At 34.5% G+C, this 21,674-nt stretch overlaps 1 protein-coding gene across 1 annotated transcript; it reads right to left on the reverse strand.

Annotated features, from left to right (window-relative positions):
- Window positions 1–9,109: 9,109 nt before the first annotated feature.
- On the reverse strand, window positions 9,110–14,719 carry LOC129803502 (luciferin sulfotransferase-like). Its single transcript, XM_055850149.1, has 4 exons — window positions 14,388–14,719; window positions 13,569–13,945; window positions 9,469–9,633; window positions 9,110–9,144 (listed from the first exon to the last, which is right to left on the reverse strand). The coding sequence occupies exons 1-4, from the start codon at window positions 14,717–14,719 to the stop codon at window positions 9,110–9,112; spliced, it is 909 nt and encodes a 302-aa protein (XP_055706124.1).
- Between the last annotated feature and the right edge of the window lie 6,955 nt (window positions 14,720–21,674).

The raw sequence follows: 21,674 nt of genomic DNA on the forward strand, positions 1-21,674 counted from the left end.
AGATACAATTTTTTTATATATCAAAATATTCGAACTAGCTGATATAGTTTGTTAGATTATTAAAAAAAACAATAGAAAAAAATGACTAAAAAATGTTTGTAGATGAATATCAAAAGCATATAAATAATATTGAGTTTATTAGGATTATCCTAATCCTTTGAAATGATTTAGCTACTCTGCTTGGTTTATGTTAAAAAATAAAAAAAACACTTTTTTTTTTTGATAAAAAATAATATTACTCTTGCATTCTATTAAAAAAGAATTAAAGCATTTTGCTATTACAATTATTATGCTGACTGGCCTAGATTATTTAATTTAAAGTTCAGATAAATAAGTCACACTAATTACTGAAATCTAATTTTAAATTTCCCTAAAGCAGTTTTCATACTAGAAGTATTTATCAGTAGGGGAATTCTGTAACGAAATGACAATGTCATATGACAAATTTTCTTGATAAATTTAGGGACTGGGCAACATTAAAGGCTAGTGAACATCGAGTAAGCATTACAAGGAACTCTATAAAACTTTCGTAACTTTAGTAACTGACATGAACCTGTTTCCAATCAATTTTTCCGTATTTTCCATACAAACATTTCTAATTATAGGGGAGACTGGGGCAAAAAGTCACCAAACGGATATTATTTTTTTTTACAAACTACCCGTGCACCTCTAGAATTTTTAATTAGCACAGCTTTATAGGACATTTACCGCTCTACAACTCTGTGAAAGTCATTTTCCTCTATTTCGTAAGGAAATATATTAATCGAACCATTTTCTAAAACGTAATTTTGTGATCATTCTCAAAAATGCTGGGGAAAATAGTATCAAGCATAAAATACTATCACATTTTGATTCGCTTTATTACGGGATTCCGTAAATTTAAGTAAAATACCTAGATTACATATTTTCATAGGAAATTTATTCTTCTACACCTTTGTAAAACACCGTTTTCTCTATCTGAGCGAGAAAAGCGCATTTTAAGCTATTTTACAAAAAACACACGAAAAACTGCAAATCATTTGACCAATGCAAACAACAAGCGGCGACACATAGCATTGACGTTTCTTTTCACCGTGGGACATCAGAAATTGTTTCAGTTTCTGTTACTTTTTGCTCCATAGCTTTTGTTACTTTTTACCCAAGTTGTCGTTTTAATAAAAGGATTTCTGTAGAAAAGAATCTTTGTAAAATTCTAAAATAGATAGCGGATTCGTATTCAAAGAATATTCAGATAATTTGGGAATTATTCACCAGAGCATCAAATTTAATATAAGTAGCTAATAATTGATATCTTCTGCACGGAAAATATTTCAAATATAGGGCTAAAAATTTCGATATTTTTTATTTTCTAAATTCCTTGTTCAAATTCTAACAAACTTACGACATTGAAGAAGATTTATGGCGGCTATCTATGAAACAAAATTTTAAGCCGCTATCTTATTTATCTTGGAAGATATTGAATTTTAAAATTTTCGATTTGTGACTTTTTGCCCCAGTCTCCCCTACTCTTACAGAATTCCCCTACACGTTCTGAAAGTTTCATATTTTGAAACAAGAAACTATTGTGACGTTTTTTGCAAAATCTCATAATAATAAAAAAAATAAGTCAATTTTTTCCTAAATATTTTTACATTCAGAGAAATTAGATAAATTGAATCTAATAGTTGAACAATAGATTTAAAGATCTACAAAGAAATAAAAATACACAAATTTTTAAAATATAAAATCTTACAATTAATTTTGTAGTTAATTCTTAATGAAGTTCAAAAACGAACTTACAAAAGACTTTTCATACCAAAATATTTAAATATTATTCACATTCCGATCGCAAACTTAATGATCTTATGTTCTTAATTGGCTGTTTGGTCTTACATGATCGGTCGAAGTAACGTGGTGAGATTTTTGGAAAGCAGGTGAATTTTTGTGTCGGGAAATCAAGTGGAAAATCTGCCGGGTGAGTTGTTTGGTATGTTGTGACATCTGCATGTGTCACTTTCACGGAAAGCGTCCGCGATCCCCGTGTCTCACGTCGTATCGATTATACTGGCGATCTTCAGAGTGATCACCATCAGCGAAAATGTATCAATGCGGTGGCATGGGGCGGAGGAAATTTTGGACGAGTGTATGTAATTTGGTAAATTGGTCTTATCGACTGCGGCGCTCGCGACAACGCAGGAATGTCACAGTGATCGTCATGCTATATAAATTGATCACCATTCGATGGCTGCACAAATTTATGAAAATTACAGCACTGGCAGATGTGATTTCTTCAGCTGATGCCTCAAAAGTTTTAAATCAAAAAATGAGAGGGGCTATTGGATTTTTTTTTTCAGTACGATTGCCGGTGTCACGATCACGCAAGATCACCTCAATTCTTAAGCCATCGCGAGATACAATTAATTCAATCGCCAATTGTTTGAGCCACGCGTCCGAAAATTGGCCGAGAATGAAATCGGATCGTGCGTAGATGATCGTGTGTATTTTCTAAGATCTTCAATGGGGATCTCAAGACCGATCTTCTTCTCTCTTTTCGTCATTCGCAATATAGCTACGGGGCCCTAAAGCAGATGTCCCAGAAAGAGAGTGGACGTAAAAATTAAGAAATGGTTCTCAAAATGCGTCCACAGCCCAAATCAAAAGTCACATGTGCCTTCTGCAAGATTTTTGGGCGTTCTTTTTGAGGATCACTGATCTTCTATACCTGCGATCACAACCATAAAAGAAAGCATCTATTATGTTTCCTTATTCTCCTTCTCTCTATCTCGCTCTTGGTAGCAAAACCAAACTTGGAAGAAAAACACCCGGACTTTTTCCTGCACTTCCCTTCCTTCAAAATATTCTCCTTGACATTCGAGATGCGCGATTGTACAAAAAAAAAATGATCGTTTCTTATGCAAAATCATCGAGAAAAAACACCTTGAACCACTTCTAAAGGGAGACAAAATTTGATGCAGAAGAGTCAATAAAGGAGCAACACACCGGAAATAAATTAGAGATCATATTTCATGATTGAGGCGGGACCCAAAGATCCGGATACTGCGAGATAGGTCTGTTTGATCTTCTCACAGGGATGGATCTCATCACTTTCGTATACATATACTTAAATAGATCAACCTGAAAATTGCGCCAAATTTCGCAGGACTTGTTGAGTGAGGAAGTAGGTGGATTGTGAACATCCTCGATCACTGTTGATCATCTGTCGATCCTCAAAATCAGAATAGAGAACATTGAGGGGTGAAACTCTTCATCTTTTCCTTAGTTTATGTTATATTTGTTATGTATGTTATATTTTACTGAAGCGTGATCGCTAAGATGAATGAAAACCCTAGAAGGAGCTCAAAGTAGGGAAGGAGCACTGATTGGGTTCCCTCAATCACAAAATTTAAATGTGGCACGCAATCTATATAAAAACTAGGCCTCATCGCAAGCTAAATTTCTGGAAATGTATTGATATTGATATTCCTAAGCCTTATAAAAATTCCAGTATTATCGTTCACTGGATGCGAATCTAATATCTTTGGGATAAACAAAATTACGGCAATCTTAAAGAGTTTCAAACCACAAGTATATTTTCAATGAATAAAATGAGCGGTGTACACGGTCTACCACTTATCCCTTCGCGTGTCCATAAGTCCTCATTCTTGCTAAAATCACGAAAGAACTGCCAAAATACTAACACTGAATCCAACTGCTTCAGAAAAGAAAATGGTAAAAGTTACCCAATTAGACCTTCCTGTAATACGGGCTTCAGACCTAAGGCTTAGTTATATGGCTTAACTTCTCTAATATCTTATTAGTTTAGATTTTTTGGAAAATTTTGATTTAGGATTGGATTATTAAGGGCAAATGACCCATTACATTTTGAAAAATCAATTAAATCGGTTGCTGTTTAAGGTTTTGAGACCCTCGGAAACTGGGCTAAACCTCTAGTCTGAAGACGGTCTAAGGGTCGCCTAGTTATTTTTTAGACCCTCGCAATATTTTATTTCTTTCTTATTTTGTATTAAATCTCTTTTGAATGGATAGGGCTTAAATTTTATTAAGTTTATTTAAAGAGTTCCCCTGTATTGGTGGCAGCCAAAATTCCAAAAGCTAAAATCCCGTACGCCAAAATCCCGAATGTTCAAAATCCTGAAAGGGATGAAATTAAAAGAAGGAAAATATTTAGAATAATTTCCCAAGACACAGAAGATTTCCCTTTGCCTTCAACAAGCGCGAGTGGAATCGTGGGAGTAGCTATGACATTTTTAAGAATTTGGAATTTTGGCTTTCGGGATTTTGACTGGGACCTCCTCCCCCCCCCCCCTATATATTGTATCTCCTTAAGATCTCTACACACTAGAAGCAATTTAACAAAAAATGCAGGAAGAAACGTTAATATTTTTTAAGAAGACAATTTTTTGCGAATTCATAAGTCTAACTTCACTTGTAAGTCCTAAAAGGGGTGTGGCATATTTTTATAAGACATTTTGTATGTCTTTTTTCCTCAGATCATAGTGGTGAGACGAATTGACTCCAACCTTTACTAAACATATCCCTACTAAACACAGAAGACCAACAGATACAGTGTATAGTAATACCTGAATATAGCCTAACGTATTCATCAATATACGGAGTGTATTCAGATCAGGGGCCTATCAACATTTCATTTTTCCATACGTTTTTGCATAGATGCACTGAAGACTATTGGCAAGTTTTTTCCTAAGGAGAATTGACTTATCAGTCTGATATATTTCGAAATCGTACATTAAAAGCTATCTAAAAATACATATATCATTATGCTCGCCGAAATAATACAAGAACTACGAGTAAATTTGTTTAAGTCGCGGTGCAATAGCTTTTACAAGGAAAATTGAAAACCAGCTTCACTTTTTATTAGGCTTGATGGGCCCCCGATTCAGATAGTCTAGAAAAATAGAAAGCGTGAAAAGGTTTTAGTATGAGCTTTTTTAGGCTCCTTAAGTTTATTTCTCATTCGATTATTTTAGCATATTAAGTCAGTTTAAAATAATAATCACATCTACCTTAAACTAATAAGAGTTCATCACAGATTTTCAACATCCACCACCATCCACTCATCTTAACGTATTTCCTGCCATACTCCTTTGAAGATTATTTGAATAGGAGCTGACAAAGAGAAATGGGTCAAAGTCGCGGATGCGATTCTCTACTTGAAATGAAAACAACCACGGAGGAAGCTAATTTCCTGAGCTAAAATGAAAGATGCCATTTACAAAGCATTACCTATATATTTCCATCCCTGAAACTTTTGTGGTTTCTACAGAAATTGTGTTTTTTCAGTCGAGCAGTTGCAACGATTCGTGCAAGAGGCTTAAAGAACTTCCCCAAATGAGGCATGGTTTTTTCGTCCATCCTGAGGGATTTTTGAGATCCATTTTGTCCGTTTGTCAGGCATCAGCTGGAAAAACCCTTTGAAATAATTTATTCTTTTTTTTGCGGCCCGGACTTTTTATGCTCCTCTGGAGTCTCTTTTCTGTATTTATTGTTCCACCTCTTTGCCCAATAAAAGCTGAAGAGTGATAAGATTTTTTTTTGGGTTGAGCCTCAAAAACAGTCAGATGTTAGATTTCAATAGAAAAACTCTCCGGAAAGGTTTTTCTGGAGCCATTCTCTAGTCTAGTATTGAATTTTTACGGAAAGAACAGTTGGTCTTCCATGGAGGATTTCTCTTTGTGCTGCTTAGAAAACACCTTTTGCATAAATTGGAGTGACTCTCAGGATGGCTATCTTTTGATTTCAGATCGAGATTCGGGGAGTTTGGTGACCACAAAATTATGGCTTTTGGCCCATTGAGATGTTCTCCCAACTAACGAGGCTTCGATGGAGAATCCAAGTTTATGATCCGCCCATCTTTTCTGAGGTTTTCGGCAGTATGATTTCTTAGGCGTCAGCCGATAAACACTCCATTTTTCTTTCCAAAAATTTTTATCATCTGGTGCCAAAAGTCTCCAAGTCACTCGGTGAGCAAGGTGGCCTGATATATCTCTGGTGTTAATAAATTACAAACAATGTAGGGCAATTTAGTCTCAAAGGGAATATAAGCAATCACTTTGGTGGAACCTCTCTTGAGCATATGTTGTAGGATTAATCTTTTACGGAAAGGGAAAATCTGCGCGCATTAGATACCTCCAGAGTCCATAGGAATGGAAGAAACAGCGATTGGAATGAAACAGCAGGCAAGAACTGAACATTTTGTCCAGAAATCAACTCGAGGGTGCAACAGCTTGCAGATTGACGCCAATCTCACCCTCATTAACTGATTCCCTCTTGAAAAGTCTGTGGTGGATCCTCAAAAACACCTCCAGAGATGTGTTTCGGGCACCATATATGGCCATATGGATTGAAGTTGAGGTTTAGAAAAGGTTTAATACATGTAACTTATGTAAAGTAGTATTGAAATAAAGAGATTAACAGAATTATTTTGAAATCTGCAATGTTTAAAAAAAATTCTAATTTATTGTAAGAATAATTTTAATCTATAGAAATGCTGGGAGATCCCAGCGAGCACCAAATGCTAACCGAATGCAATTCAGCTGAAAACATATGTATTTTCAGCTGAATTCTGCTAACCTTGAAACAAAATTGGCGATTCAGTGCCATTTCCATATATTTGGTTAGCACTTTTTGTTCGACAACTGCTGATCAGTCAGCAAATTTTTGCTAGTCGATTCAGCAAAAATATGCTGAAAACGCTACTTTTTTCAGCTAAGTGTGCTCGCTGGGATGTTACGGTAACCCTTTGAAATTTGAATTTTTAACGGTACGTTCATAATAATAATTATTCAAGTGACAATAACGTCTTAAGTGATCCTTATACTCAAACTTAAAATGTACTACAATATTTTAAAATTAAAAAAAGTCGTTGGATTAAAGCAAAGAAAAATAAAATTTTACTTTAAAAAGGTAATTTGGTTTTTTTTTTTAATAAATTCGATTCCTATGCTGGAGATTCTTCGTTTTGTCTAAGATATATGAGTAGTGCTTCAGTAATTTATAAATTTTTCCAGGAAAGTGGAGTGTTATCCTAAAGAATTCAAACTATACTAAAAGCCTTACAATCTCTACAAATTTTATTACATCACGCTATAAAATTTCAAACATTCATCACAATTTAAGTATCCAATATTCTAGTGATTCATTTAACATTAAATTAAGAGCTCATATGTAATTTATCATTCCTGTAAAGTCGAACTTAAAACATCCATGAAAAGATGGTTAGTGGCCTCGTAAAAATTGTCTCCAGAGGATATGATATAAAAGTGACTTTGCGATAGTAGAAGAAATTGTCATGGAATTTTATGTGCTGAAGGAAGAAAAAAGGACACAAAGAAGGAGGAGAAAAAGGAGGAAAAAAGACCGTTACTGAAGAATACAAAGGAACATTCAATTTTGCTGCATTTGAGCACCCAGAAAAAAAAAGTCCCACGCTATTGAATTGAGAAAAAAAAATCCTCCCGAAGGATTCAATTAATTTTTTCCTCATCTCCTTCTCAAAAAAGGATTAAAGTTGAATTGTGCTGAAGAAAAACTTCCATCGAGAGATTAGATAATATTTCATGAGAATTCCACAGGGATCTACTGAATGTTTCAGTCCTCTCAATGGCTTCTTCAATGGCTTTTCAATCGTTAGAGAAAGGGGTTGATATTGTCCTCAGCTTCTGAATTCCCGGATTTGTGATATGTTTGCATGTAAATAACGTCTTAGGGACTTCTCAGTACTTTGTTGGCTCTTCCAGGAATTTCTTCCTGTAAGTTACGGGAGAGTGTGACTCTGCATATTGGCGCCATATGGACGATAAAATCTCAAGAAGAAATGTGGAAGGACATCCCTTCGGAGAGTAAACATTTGCCAGCCAGAGGAAAAAATTTTGGAAAACCCCGCAGTAAATTTTACCAAAACTAATGCAAAAGAAACAACTCATAAAATGGCATTGGTGGCGTTAAGGCTAATGTGCTTAAAAGCATCAATGTGGTACATAACATAATGTACATTGAGTTACATGTAAAGAGTACTGAGAATGCAGGACTCTACATCACCATAGAAGCTACACTAGCGATTTTGTTATAAGGTTCCGATAATAAAAATCGATTTGAATTTGAAACATAGATTTTAATGGTTTTGGTACAATTTTTGGCAACAGAAAAAAATTATGAAATCAAAATTTACACCCCTTTCTTTCTCAAATATTTTCCTAATATCAATCCCATTCTATCTCTTTATTTGGTTTGAGCATCGCATCAAATTCAATTTAGTTTGATGCAATTTAGAAGAGTGGAATAGAATGAAATAACCATTTGCAAAACCTTTTAGAAAGACAGGAATGAAAATTTTGGTTTTATGTAATTTTCTTTATCTAAAAGAAGTGCCAGAGACATAAATATTTAAAGTTCAGAAATAAATTTAAATCTTTTGCCATTCTTGCACCACTAGTGATCATATAATGAAGTTTAGATACATAATCTTAAGTATTGTCGTATTTAAAAAATAAATAGGGTCAGCACTAAAATTGAATTTCAAAAATTCCAACTTGTATACATATATGATTTTGTTATTTAATTTGTAGACCTGAAAAGGAACACAAGTCCTGAAACTTCGTACTTATTTAAAAACTGGACAGCAAAATCGTGCTTACTAGTATCTCTCATAAATTTCTGATTTAATCAAAGCTAATAAAGATATTCACTATGTTAGATACATTTTGGCTTACAATAAGACAAATCCGTATGAAAAAAAAAATATAATCTAATATCATTCACATGGGCATAAAAAGACGTCAGAAGATCCTAATGGGATAACATTTTAATCCTCCGCGATATCTCAAAATAGAGTCATCCTAATTGTGCAATTGATGGATCAAAGCAAGAAAGTGAAAGAAAGCAGAGAAAAGGGAAGAAGTTAAACCTCAAAAATGCCAAAAAGTCTCTTCTTACCCTCACCCAATCAATCCCCACAAATCCTCAATCAATGATCGACAGGGTGATCTTGAACCGTGAACTCGGGGGATCATTTTACAAATATCCCAGGAATAGGAGCGTGATTGTTTGAACCCTAAAATGCAATAATGTGGACATTTCGTAGTCAGTTTCTTCATGTTGCCAAATGAATGATCGATTGTTGTTGAGCTGTCAGAGGTACAAGAAACCCAGAAAACGAAGGGAAGAAGCGTCACTAAGGAGATGGAAATCTAAGAAATTGTGTAAATATCCAATTTCTTGCGCGCCCCGAAAGTGTTTAGAAAAAGCGGAACTGGCATCTTCAAAAGCAAACTACCTGAATATTTGCATAAGCTCACAAAACCTATATAACAATTCTTTTCTTTTTTTTTTTGGAACAACATCTGGAATGAGCGCCATGGAATTTCCTCGACTTAATAGCCCCACGCTGTAAATCTCTGGAGAAGTCCTTCGTGGAGAGTGTCAAGAAAAGTATTTTTGCACCCATTCTACCTTCAAGAGGTGCTTCTTTGTCAGCAAAAAAGTGACGATTTGTGTCGAGAGCGACTAGAGGTAAGCTTCTACAGATAATCACTGGACCATATGCGTGAATTTCTGTGAGAAATCCTGGGATATTGATAGACTTTAGGAGCGCCTCAGTAACTTCCTCGAAGATTCCTAGAAGAATATCTGCAGAATTCTGAGAATTGAATTTGTTTTTGTGCAATAGATTCTAGAGAAATGTTATAAAGAGAGACGAATGCTAAAGTATCATCTTGATGAAGGAAAAATCTTAAACTGTGCCTAATGCGTTAACAAATTTTAAAGTTTAAATAATTTTGTTTGTGGTAAGAACTCCTAACACTGAAAGGGAACTATTGTAACTATTGAAAGGGAAGAGTGCAATGTTCATAATCAGTCCATTTTGAGATAAATGTTCAAGGCCCCCTACGTAACTTAGTAATTAATTAGGCAGAGAATATTTCTAGTTACATGTCTAATACAGCTCTTGGACAATTTGTTAAGAAAATCATCTTAATGGAAGATAGAATAATCTTTGTAGTGTTAAACTTTTTCACAAACGGAATATATCAGATCAAATCTATTTGCGATAAATATATCTTTTGATAAGTCAGCAGAGGCTCTTAACAATTCCAAATAATCAAATTTGATTAATAAGAATTCATGCTGAGAAAATTCCTCAGAAAATAATTCTAAAACTAAAATTAAATTCGTAATCAGTAAATCTTAAATTATAAATTTTTAAATGATAAACTCCCGTCAGAGGAAGCTTTTGATAAGATAGCTGTATATATTATCTTCATAAGTAAGAAACATAGGTATTTCTATATTTAAAAAATTCTAAATTAAAAAAAAAAGATGTTTCTGTCTTTAAAAAAAGAATCCCAAATCTATTTTATTTTGATCATTACCAATTTTTCAAAGTTTTGTCTTTTTGAATTTTGTTCCTCGCTCCCTTACCCACAAAAACATTTTCTATTTTCTTTTATTTAAATTACTTTAAGTGAAAGTCACATGACATTTCATTATTCTTAAACCAGAAAAAAAATAACACAAAAACAGAATTAATCAAAGCTTTTCTTTAAAGTTTGTCTAATTCGAAATTAATTGGAATGTTTTCTTAAGTTTAAATTTAGATGATTTGTTTTATAAAGTAGTTGTATTCCTGTAAAAGATATTTAACTTCTATTATGCCCTGGACAGACTTATGACTTAAGCCAAGAGACGGTTTAACGTAATTATAATCAAAACAATGATCAGATTGCATTTCCATGAGTTTCTGACTAATACATCTTTCGGTTTAAGACGAGAAGCGGCTTAGTTAGTGGGAAGCTGATGGGAATTTAGTCAAATCATTTTATTTTGTTATAATTACGTTAAACTATTTCTCGGCATGAGGCGTAAGTGTGTCTAGGACGTTACGGACCCAAATTAAAGTTCTAGAGGGGAAAGCCCGTTACCTGCTTCAAACACTTCATTTTTTCAATAGCCGTACTCACTATGGCGTTGTTATCTCGTAATCTCCGTAATCTGTTATCTTGTTATAATTTTTCATTTATAAAAGCCGTACTCACTATGGCGTTGTTATCTCGTAATCTCCGTAATCTGTTATCTTGTTATAATTTTTCATTTATAAAATACATTACGAGAACATAACGAGATAACGAGATAACGATATTACAAGATAACAGCGCCATAGTGAGTACGGCTATTACGAGAACATAACGAGATAACGAGATAACGATATTACAAGATAACAGCGCCATAGTGAGTACGGCTAATGTACTTTAAATAAATTTGGCCTTATTATAATATTATATTTTAATAGCTAATCTGATGCCTCAAATTTTCAGAAAAGAGTTATAGGTGAAATCCATAAAGTACATAGAAAAAAATGAGTTGTCCGAAGCTTGAGTCGTTCGAAGGTAGCATGCTTTCCCCTACTCGATTCTATTTTTGTGCTGATAATTCTTTTTGCTAATTAAAATATTTTTATTTTTAAGACAAATTGTTTCACAAATTACCTGAATGACTAATTAACCATTTGAATTATATTCATAAATCCTAATTGGTTACTGTATCAGATAAAAAGCAGGTCAAAAATACTTATAGAAAAGATTAAAATAACTACCGCAATTTTTTTTAATGATCTTTGTTAAAAAAAAAACTTTGTGGATAAAATTTAAACTGATTTTCACTGGTTTCTTTCAGTATTACGAGCAATAATGTCAATGAAAAACGAAATACTTGTCCTACGTATTTATATCGGAAACGGCCAAAATCCCGAAAGCCAAATTCACGAATGTTTAAAATTCTGAAATGAATGAAATTATACGGAGGATAGTGTGTAGAATAATTTCCCAATACACAGAAAATTACCCTTTACCTCCAGCAAGTGTGGGTGCAATCATAGGAGTATAACTATGACCCTTTTAAGAATTCGGGATTTTGGCGTTCGGGATTTTGGCTTTCTGGATTTTGGCTTTCGGGATTATGAGCGGAACCAATTTATATATCATACATACACTTGAATCAAAGAAATTTTTTTTGCTGTGCTTATTATCATAAATTATTTGCGAAACATAATGAAGATAGAGACTGAAAAATTAAAATATCTCAGAAATGCAACAAAAATAGAAAAACTAATTTAAGAAGGCAAAGCAATAATTAGGGGAGACAGGGTTAGAATTAGCCAGTAAATGAAGCTTTTTTTTCGCGAGTGACTTGTGAAAAAATGATAAGGTTTGTCTAATATTTTTATGTTTCATAAGTAGCATTAGGATATTGGCTATATGAAACAGTGTAGTTCAAAGCTCTAAAATCCTTGACTTTTTCTGGAGAGGATAATGAAAAAAGTATGACACATTGGTTACACTTGCCCCGGCCTGGGTAGAAATAGCCACTTTTGGGGTACTAATTGCCACTAGTTTCCCAGATTAAATTTTAAACTGGAGATACCAAATATTGTTTCACTTGATACACTGAAGCCCACTGATTCTAAATATGTTACTTAAACCTAAAGAAAATGGCTTTAGCCAACTTTTTTATGACATTTTTGTAATTGAGGCAAAATGAAGCAAACATTCTGAAAAAATCTATTTCTCAAGTTCCTCATACAAATGGCAATATTGCTTGGAATATCAATAGTACTTTTTCATCTAACAATTATCCATGGATTAGTGAAAAATCATTGATAGTTTTAGACCGCCACGGAAGAGTGACTACAACTGCCCCGAGGGCTGTTTCAGTGCTTATCATCTTATATAAAAAAGTGGATAATAATTATCCAAGTGAAAAATATTTTTTAATTAAGTTTATTAAATCATAAATGAGATAAAACTATGAAATCTTGACTAGAAACTCAGAAAACCAAATGCTGGTCCAAAAACTGTAACATCAAATCTACAATTTTATACCCATTTTATAAAAATGCTTCTAAATTGTAGGATAACAGGTTCAGAGTTATAAATATTTCTGGTAATATGGGGATGTGTTCCTACTTTCATTAAAAAATACTTTGCTCGATGTACATTTTAAGAAAAACGAGAAAAATCCACTGTCTACTTTTACCCCTGGCTAAAGGTACCCCGGTCTCCCCTACTTATAATTTTTATTAAATTTATTAAAATACTTCGTTAATGTTTAAAATTTGTATTTTTTTTGTCCACCGCCGGCTCAATGTTGATGACAACTTCTAAATTGAAACACTTTTTGCAGATATTCTAGAATCTAGAGTTAGACGTCACAGAAAACACGATAAATATCTGGGTCCATTTTTGTTTTTTCGATTTGCTTCCGAGTCCATCTATCAAAGGCCTCAATAATTTCTTTTGGCATTTCTTCCTTGTAGGATCCTATCACTCCCTTCCTCACAAAACGAAAGTCAGCATCAGGTAATGTCGTTTGAAGGTCCTTTTGAAATTTATCAACATAAAAATCGAGATTTACCCTAGGATTTTCTATATAAAAAAAATATTGCATTAATTTTCCATCTCTTCAAGCTAAATTCAGGATGCTATTAACTTAGCGATCTTAGTCGTAACAATGAATAAAAAATTGCCAAATATAATAAGCTTTTTGGATTAACTTACTGGAAAACTTTGAAAAAGAAAGATAGTCTGCAAGCTCAGAGATTTGTTCATCGTTCAAAGATTTTCCCAAAAAGTGCGCAGTTTTCCTAATCACACTGGGATGATCTCTCTTCATCTCTTCATATGTTAGAAAAAGGATGTTCTCCTCATTTCTCATCTGCCAGAAGTTATAGACATGAGTGTGATATGGAGCAAACATAACCCGATCCTTCATAAAGATATCGAAAAAGTCTTGCCAATTTCCAGAAAAGTGGTGTATATTTCTGTAATGATGGTAGAAGGAAATGGCTACATCTTTAATATGTCTGGCCACATAGATTATTCTTGGTTTGACTGTCCAGAGCTGTTTGGGAAGCAGAGGAGCTTGCAGATGACTCCTGATAAATCGACGAGATTTTGTTTCTCTCAATATATTCAGTATATTGGGTAATGTTACTTGCTTAGATAAGACGTAGTTCGTTCTGAAAAAATATTATTAATATGAAATAAATGTTTCTTAACGGTTCTGCCACATTTTTTGGATCAGGAAAATTTCATGAAGTTGAAATTGGAATTCTTTTCTTTCTCACACGTTTTGCATATGTCTATCACATTCTTTCGTACACTTCTATTTCTAATAAACATCACAAAAAATTCAATTTAGCTCAATCGAACTTGGGGGGGGGGGTGCGAAAGAATGAGATACTAAATATTCCCGATGATCAGCTTCTTGAGTCTATTTTAACTCTTAGGCGAAATTCCCGAAAGGGGTATTATAATACACTGTAGTAAAATTATACTAATGCACTTGTATATAAATTGATTACCAATTGAACTTACTCAAGATAAATAAATGTCTCCGACTCATATTCGTTATTAGTTCGTTCATAATCTAAATTATTGCAAATCTGCCAAATCATTTCCTGGGTCCATGTAGATCCAGATTTTGGAAAAGTCACCAACCAAACATCATCAGGACGTACTTCAAAATTGTAGAAGGTCTCAATGGAGTCCCGGAAGAAACCAGGGAGAAAGCACGACTGATCTATCGACCATAGGCATTTATGCGGAATATCCGTATTTTTCGCAATTATAAACTCCTCCATTCCAGCATATTTCACTTTCTCAACCTCTTCCTCCGTGCCAGAAAATTTCTCCCAAACAATTGGCATTTTTGAAGCAACGACTAAAGTTAAACTAACTATCTTCTACTAATTGTTGTTCACTTTAAATGTTTGGTTTCACTAGTCAGAGACGTATTCATTAACTGGATGGGCTGTGATGTGTGAGTAATAAACTTAATAAAGAAAATAAATAGTGCCAAGTTAAAATGAAAAAGTACTTCGCGGAATACTGAAACTTCGATTCTATGGTTGGAAAACGTTACATCAATGTGATCATCAATTACAAATTAAGATTTTGAAATAATTCATCATTCTTTTAATCTATAAGGATAGTTAAACCAATCTTGAAAATCTGTTCAGATTAAAATAATTTAAAATAAGTGTTGTAAATTTAAAATTTCAGAATTCGATAGGAAACACCGGAACAGAATTAGTCAGGAAATGAAATCTTTCTTTGCCTGATTTGTACTCAAATGTAGTCAGAAATATAGGGTAAATTGGTACAAGTTGAACAATGGCAAAAGTTGGAAAATTTCGCTGGGACAAGTTGGACAGGCAATTTTTTCTTGATAAATACAGTACTAAATTTTAATTAGTATATTTTTCTATGTTATAGTTTAATTATTTGGTTCCTTGTGCTGCAAATAAAGTGAAAATCCATTCATATGAATAAGATTTAACGTATAAAATTCTCACCTCAATTGACAGATTAACTTTTCACCGTCGAAAAAATACATCGATCGGCCATTTTTTCCTAATAAAAACACAAGAAGAGTGACTTTGGTTTTTCGGTTCTGTTGACATTTCTCAATATTTCTGGCAAATTTTAGTGGAATAAAGTGTTTAATCTCGATAGTTAACAATACGTAATGGTTTTATTTGATATAATTACTAACTGTATGAAGAAATAGTGCTTATTTGAAGCGTGAGCAAAAGTGACAAGTTGGACATCCGGAGATACGATTGTATTGCAGGGGTTTTCTTTTTATTTCAGATGGGTAAAAAGGCAAATAAATTGAAAAAGTACAAATCCTATACTCAAGACCAAGTGAACAAAGCACTGGAAGCTTTTCGTCAAGGAAAGTCACTAAGTCAGGTATCAGTATTATTTGGGGTGCCAAGGACAACACTTTTTAATAAGCTGACCGGGAAATGTCCGGAAGAATGCTCTGGGGGAAGGCCTCCTACGCTGCCAAAAGATATAGAAGATGAGCTCGTTGAATGGATTTTAGGATGCAGTGACAAGTGGCATCCTATAACAAAAGATCAAGTCCTCAACACTGTGCAAATTATTTGTAAGAAGTTCAAGATTGTCAACGAGTTCACCGATGGAAGGCCAGGATACACTTGGTTCAAGAGCTTTTTGAACAGATACCCAGAATTGAGACTTCGTACACCAGAAGCATACACAACCCAAAGAGCTGGTATTACCACTGAGGGCATCACTGAGTGGTTTGAGAAAACTCATGAATATTTAAAATCCAAAGATCTTCTGGAACTTCCTCCTGATCGCGTCTTTAATCTTGACGAAACGGGTGTAATGCTTTCGCCCAAAGGTGGACAGGTATCTATTATTATTCTATGGAGTTTTTAAATTCATGTTTGAAGTTCTTTGCGACAATTCGTATGATTAAAGAAAACTAAAAGAAGAGGCTATGCAAGAAAAAAAAAAAGAATTAGACTTCAGAAACAGGAAGAAAGGTTCAAAATAAAAGAAGAAAAGGAGCAAAGCAAGAAAATTAAAATATCCAAGAAAAAGATTTAATAAATAATATATATCTAAGCCTTAATGTTTTTTACTTTTTAATTATACACTTTACCCTAGTGGTACAATTGATTCAGTGTGTATGGCATTCAGTAAAAAATCTTGAAACTTGCACAACCTTCCCCTACGCATTGTCCAAATTCCCACGTCCAACTTGTCCCACCCTGTCCAAATTATATTGTTTTGCACTCACGTATTTTTCTTGTATTTAAGAACTTTTCAAACTATTTTTCAAGAATTTCCATGAAACGGTAATATTCTAGAAGGATCAAGGAGCAAATTTATGTATGTCATCAGGGAAAAATGTATTTATAATGTCTTTAATCTTGTATCAAAGTTCGAGCCTCTGGAAATTGTTCCAATTTATGCAACTTACCCTACTGCGATTTTAAAATGCTCAAATACAATGAGCGAAATTCAAATAGGGACTAACCTAATAAGTGGATAGTGTGAGTCAACCCCCTAGTAAGTTGCCTGAAATTTGAAGTCACTTTCTCATACTTCGATTTAAATTTATATGGGATTTTTTTTTGCACTCGCGACCGTTACACTAAATATCTAAAAAGTGAGAAGTTTTTCCGTATTATAAGATACATTTCCGTATGGAGCGATAAAAATACTAAATTTTTGTTTAAATAAATTTTTTCCTCGGAGCACTGTGAGCTGAGTCCGAGATCAATTTAGGAATTGGCTTCAAATAGCTCCATATAAAAAGGCTAACTTGCCAGGGGGTTGGTGTGAGTGGTCTGTACGTTTGATCAACCTAAAACCTAGTATTTGTGCATTGCTATTTATATATAGGCCAGATTCATTAAAGGACTATCGGAAAAATGTAAAGTGTTAGAAGCCGGAATATGTACGTGGCCTGAAAGTCTTCCCCTGTAGCCGTATGGGAAGACTCCGTGCTTTCCCCTATATCATAATTTTTCGAGTATTTCTCAAATCTTAATAGTTTAAAACTCTAATATTTCAGATATTCCAAAAAAAATAGAAAGTTTAGGAATATGTTTTCCTTCACTCTATAAAATCAACTTAAGGAGTACTTTTCGAAGACCTCAAGTCGTAATTTCTTACCGTTTAGCACATACTAATAGACATACGTATGAATTTGTAAACAATTGGTGAGACATAATTTTTCTATTAAAAGATTTTTCTGTTAATGAAATTTTATTAAAATATGATTATTTAAGTAAAGTGTTGAAATATTTATATAGGAATTTTGTTTAATATGGTTTACATTACAGTATATCACTCTTTTAGTTCGAGCAATTTTATTATAACTTTGGCCGGAAAAAGGATGCTTTTCTAGTTTCATTTATAACTTTTAGTGGACATTATTATTTTTTTGTTTATACTTAATAGTGTTAAAAGTTATATTATGATTTAAGTAAGAAAAAAAAACTAAAAACTTTATGTAAGTAAAAATGTGCCAAAGTCGAATGTCTAGGGAAAAAGTGAAGTTAAAGAAATTATTTTACTTATTTTTTTTTATTTTTGACGTCTTGGGAGCTCTTCAATTGTTATATTCTATATAAATATCTTGAATTTAAACTCAGACTTCCAAACAAGAATTCGATCTTCTCACTTTAAAATCCTTTTATTAGTTCACTAAAATCACTGACATTCGATGCATATTTCAGGCAATTAAGACATTATTGCACAGCAAAAGACACTTAAAGACATTGCAATATCCACCAATGGGAAGCACCTTGAGAAAATCTCACCCAAAGGCCGCTTGTTAATCTGCTGGTGCTCAATGGAGAACTTCTGTATTATGGGCAGATGTCGCCTTCAATAAGAATCACCCAAGAGATGAACTCTTTAATCCCCCAAATGATTCTTGAGCTGCGAATGTCTCGACCAGCGTCTTTCTCAATGGTCTTCCGCTGATGCAGGGTGTATGTTTTTTATTCTCGTGGCCACGTCTCGTTGGTAGTAAACAAAACCATCTGCCGTTCGGCAATTAAAGGCACTTCTTTTGCGATAAATTTCATTGAGACACGCAAGATTACGCGCCAAAAACCTCCACCATGTGCTCTTCGTACTATTTTGGACAAAACGATGTTTGCGCAGCTAGAAGACCCGGATGGCTGTTTGTTCAATTTTGTTTGTCTGAGCATGAGGAAGAAGTTCTGTAGGAATGGTTTTGAGAAATCCAGGTGTCAAGAGGTGTGATACGGTAAATATTGTTATCAGTCGAAGCAGAAGGGACAGATGGTGTAGGTGTTAAGATTGTATGGAAATGTCTCGCGCAGTTTGATTGAATTTCTATGCCCAGGGATGAGAGGTTTCTCATTATGCAGACATCTGTTTAACAAATTGCCAGAAAATCCACCTTTCCATCCACCAGCAGGCTGCAAAATCTGGCAGGCTGCTCACAAAATGCAACAGGATGCACCTCCCACCCTCGTCAACAGTTCAACAGATGAACCAAGTCCCATTTTTGGGATGAATGTTTCTGCATCTGTTGATCCGTGGATGATGGTCCCAAAAAAAAAACCTTTCCAGTCGCCTCAATTCTTTCCGCATCTTTCTCGCCTTTCGGAAGATCGATCCCAGATTCCATTTCCGATAATCTTGGCCAGCCTCTCATTTCCCCATCTGACGGAAATTGAGAAAAGACGAGACATTCGATCATCCCCCAGCAACAGGCAATCGTATAAGATCTTTTTTGCCACTTGGCTTCAAGATGTGCTACTGCAGCATTTTCCTAGGAACCACCTGGCTCGAGGATTTTTCTGATGAATTTCATCCTCTGACAAATGGCACGTGCTACCCAGAGACAACGTGTCATTTGATCCTTTCCATTGCAGTTGCTCTCCTATCCACCAGAAACGCAAACAAACTCATATCCTAAATATTCCAGCAATATGCGCGAATTCCACGAAAAATTTTCAATGATATTTTTGTAAAAAGCATTTCCCAAACAAAATTCCCTACTAGAGAAGTTTGGGAAAAATCTTAGGACAATGCTGGGCTCTGTTCAATAGACGCTCAGCACGTGCCAAATAGCGTCAGTGGAAGAAAAAAAAGACATCTGCTCGACTTTTTTATGCCATTCCACCAAAAACTCACAGCCCAAGCTCCCTTTTTCTATTCATTGAATCACATTTTGGGCTGAGGGTAAGTAGGGACGTCAGGGAATGCATTAGCTTACTCTTAGCTTCAGCAGAGTTAAACATTTTCCATGATCTTCTAGATCAAGATCACGGAAAGGGGCCATAGGGGTATCGTTTACATACCAGTGAATTTAATTTCAATAGAATAACCTTAAAATTTTTAAAATCTATTTTTATTTAACTGCTGGAAAGGTCTTGTAGCTCGTATGAATTCTGAATGGATTGCAATTGATTGTATGTGAATTAACTGGATATAAACTGATAAATTTATTTGTGTTTAATAATTCAGTTGGACTATTCCTATTACACTTTATGGATGTGCATTCCTTCAAAAAATGAACTGCAGGTCGTTAAAATCTGTCTATCGATTGAGAATCGATAAACCTAAAAAAAATATTATTCTGCGAAAAAAGCTTTGGGAATTACCTAAACTTTTGAGCAGGATTTTTACTGAGATTTTAGAGATTTTAGAGCGAATGCTTTAACCCTTTAAGGACGAGAAGGTCAAAAATCGAGGGTCAGAAAAAATAATTTTTTCTAACTTTTTAGAGCAAAATACAGCTTTAGAAGGCCGTAGGAAAAATTTCATTTTTGGCTCACGGGTGACCCAATCGTCCCTAAAGGGTTAAACGATTTTGATATCAGAATTGAAATCTTTATATCATACGAAACATACAAAAATAAATAAATAACATAAGCTAAGGACAATTTAGAGGCAATTTAATTATCTTATTGTCAGTCAAATCAATAGAATATCCTAAAAAGACCCATGGGTCAAATGCTTTAGAAAGATAGGAGGAAAAGTGAATTGTCCGAAGCTTGAGTCGTCCGAAAATAGCGCGCTTTCCCGTATAATCCGTAACTTCCTTTTGACAACATTTGAAAGAGACGAATAGAATGGTTTTTATATGTGACTACATCTTTATGATTTTGTAATAAGTTTAGGAAGTGAATAAGTATGGCTAACTAGTGAACCGTGAGTAGTAGGTCATTAGATCGCGCCTATCAGTCTCCAAGATCACCGAATGCGCAATTACTCTATGTCGCGCTGATTATACCTATCAAACTCCATGATCGCGCTGATCGGTACCCAAAGTAAAGCGTGAGTGTCAGATCTGTTTACCCCCTAATTAAATATCTCGGAATAAGTTCTGTGTATTGCACGAAAAAATTGATAATATTTTCGTACTCATATACATTTTCAATTTTGATTCACAAAATTTACAACTGGAGTATTTATTGCTCAATAAATACTCCCATTTAATACACCGTTTTATTTTTAATCTACAGGATCATCAACTCTGGCATGAGCGCACGTATTTTTTCGGCAAACATTGATTTGGAAGATGGGTAAAAAAGAGAAAGAGAGACTCCTGATGATCTTCTATGCCAACTGCAGCAGATGATGGCGTTGGAGGAGAAAGGACGCCCAGGAAAAAAAACTACCATCAGAATAGTTGAAAAATGAAGAAACCCTGAGAGTATCAATATTTCTGCTGGGTGAGAGATTGCCGAGTGCTCCCATATCTTTTTTTTTGGCAATGAGGCACCTCTGTCCATATTTCAAGAGGTGACCACTTCACCTGCTCCGAATCCGCAGAAGTCGCTTTCGTGGGCCACTTTTTCCCTCTTGGGCATATGCACATTAAACGCACTGATATTCTTCATGCAAGCTGCAACATTTCCTCGTATTTTGCTACTTCTTCGCCTTCCTCCTTCTGAGACTCTGTACAGTCCAGGACGCTCCTGGAAGGAAGAGAGGTATTTTTCCGTGAGATGCACAGGGAATGCCAAAGCTTTTCCTTGGCTGAAGTTTAGTGAGGATTTCAGACTGAAGACAAAGCGAACAAATGCCGAACAATCTGTTGAATAAATCTTCCCCCAACTTCTTCAACATGCTCATTATGCATCAAAAATCTCTCACATGAACCTCTGAGTCTTTTGCGCCAGCTGAACGATGGACTCGAAGGAACATTTGTTGTACACCCCAAAAAAAAATCCACGCACAGCAACCATCCGGCCTATTTCCGGAAAGCCTGTTGATCTGTTTTTGCTGGTGTTTGTGTTCGCATTTTTTGCATACCTTCGATGGGAAGGTGTTCCACGTTTTCGGATGCAG

Source organism: Phlebotomus papatasi, chromosome 1, assembly GCF_024763615.1.
Source record: "Phlebotomus papatasi isolate M1 chromosome 1, Ppap_2.1, whole genome shotgun sequence".
NCBI classification, from domain to species: Eukaryota; Metazoa; Arthropoda; class Insecta; order Diptera; family Psychodidae; genus Phlebotomus; species Phlebotomus papatasi.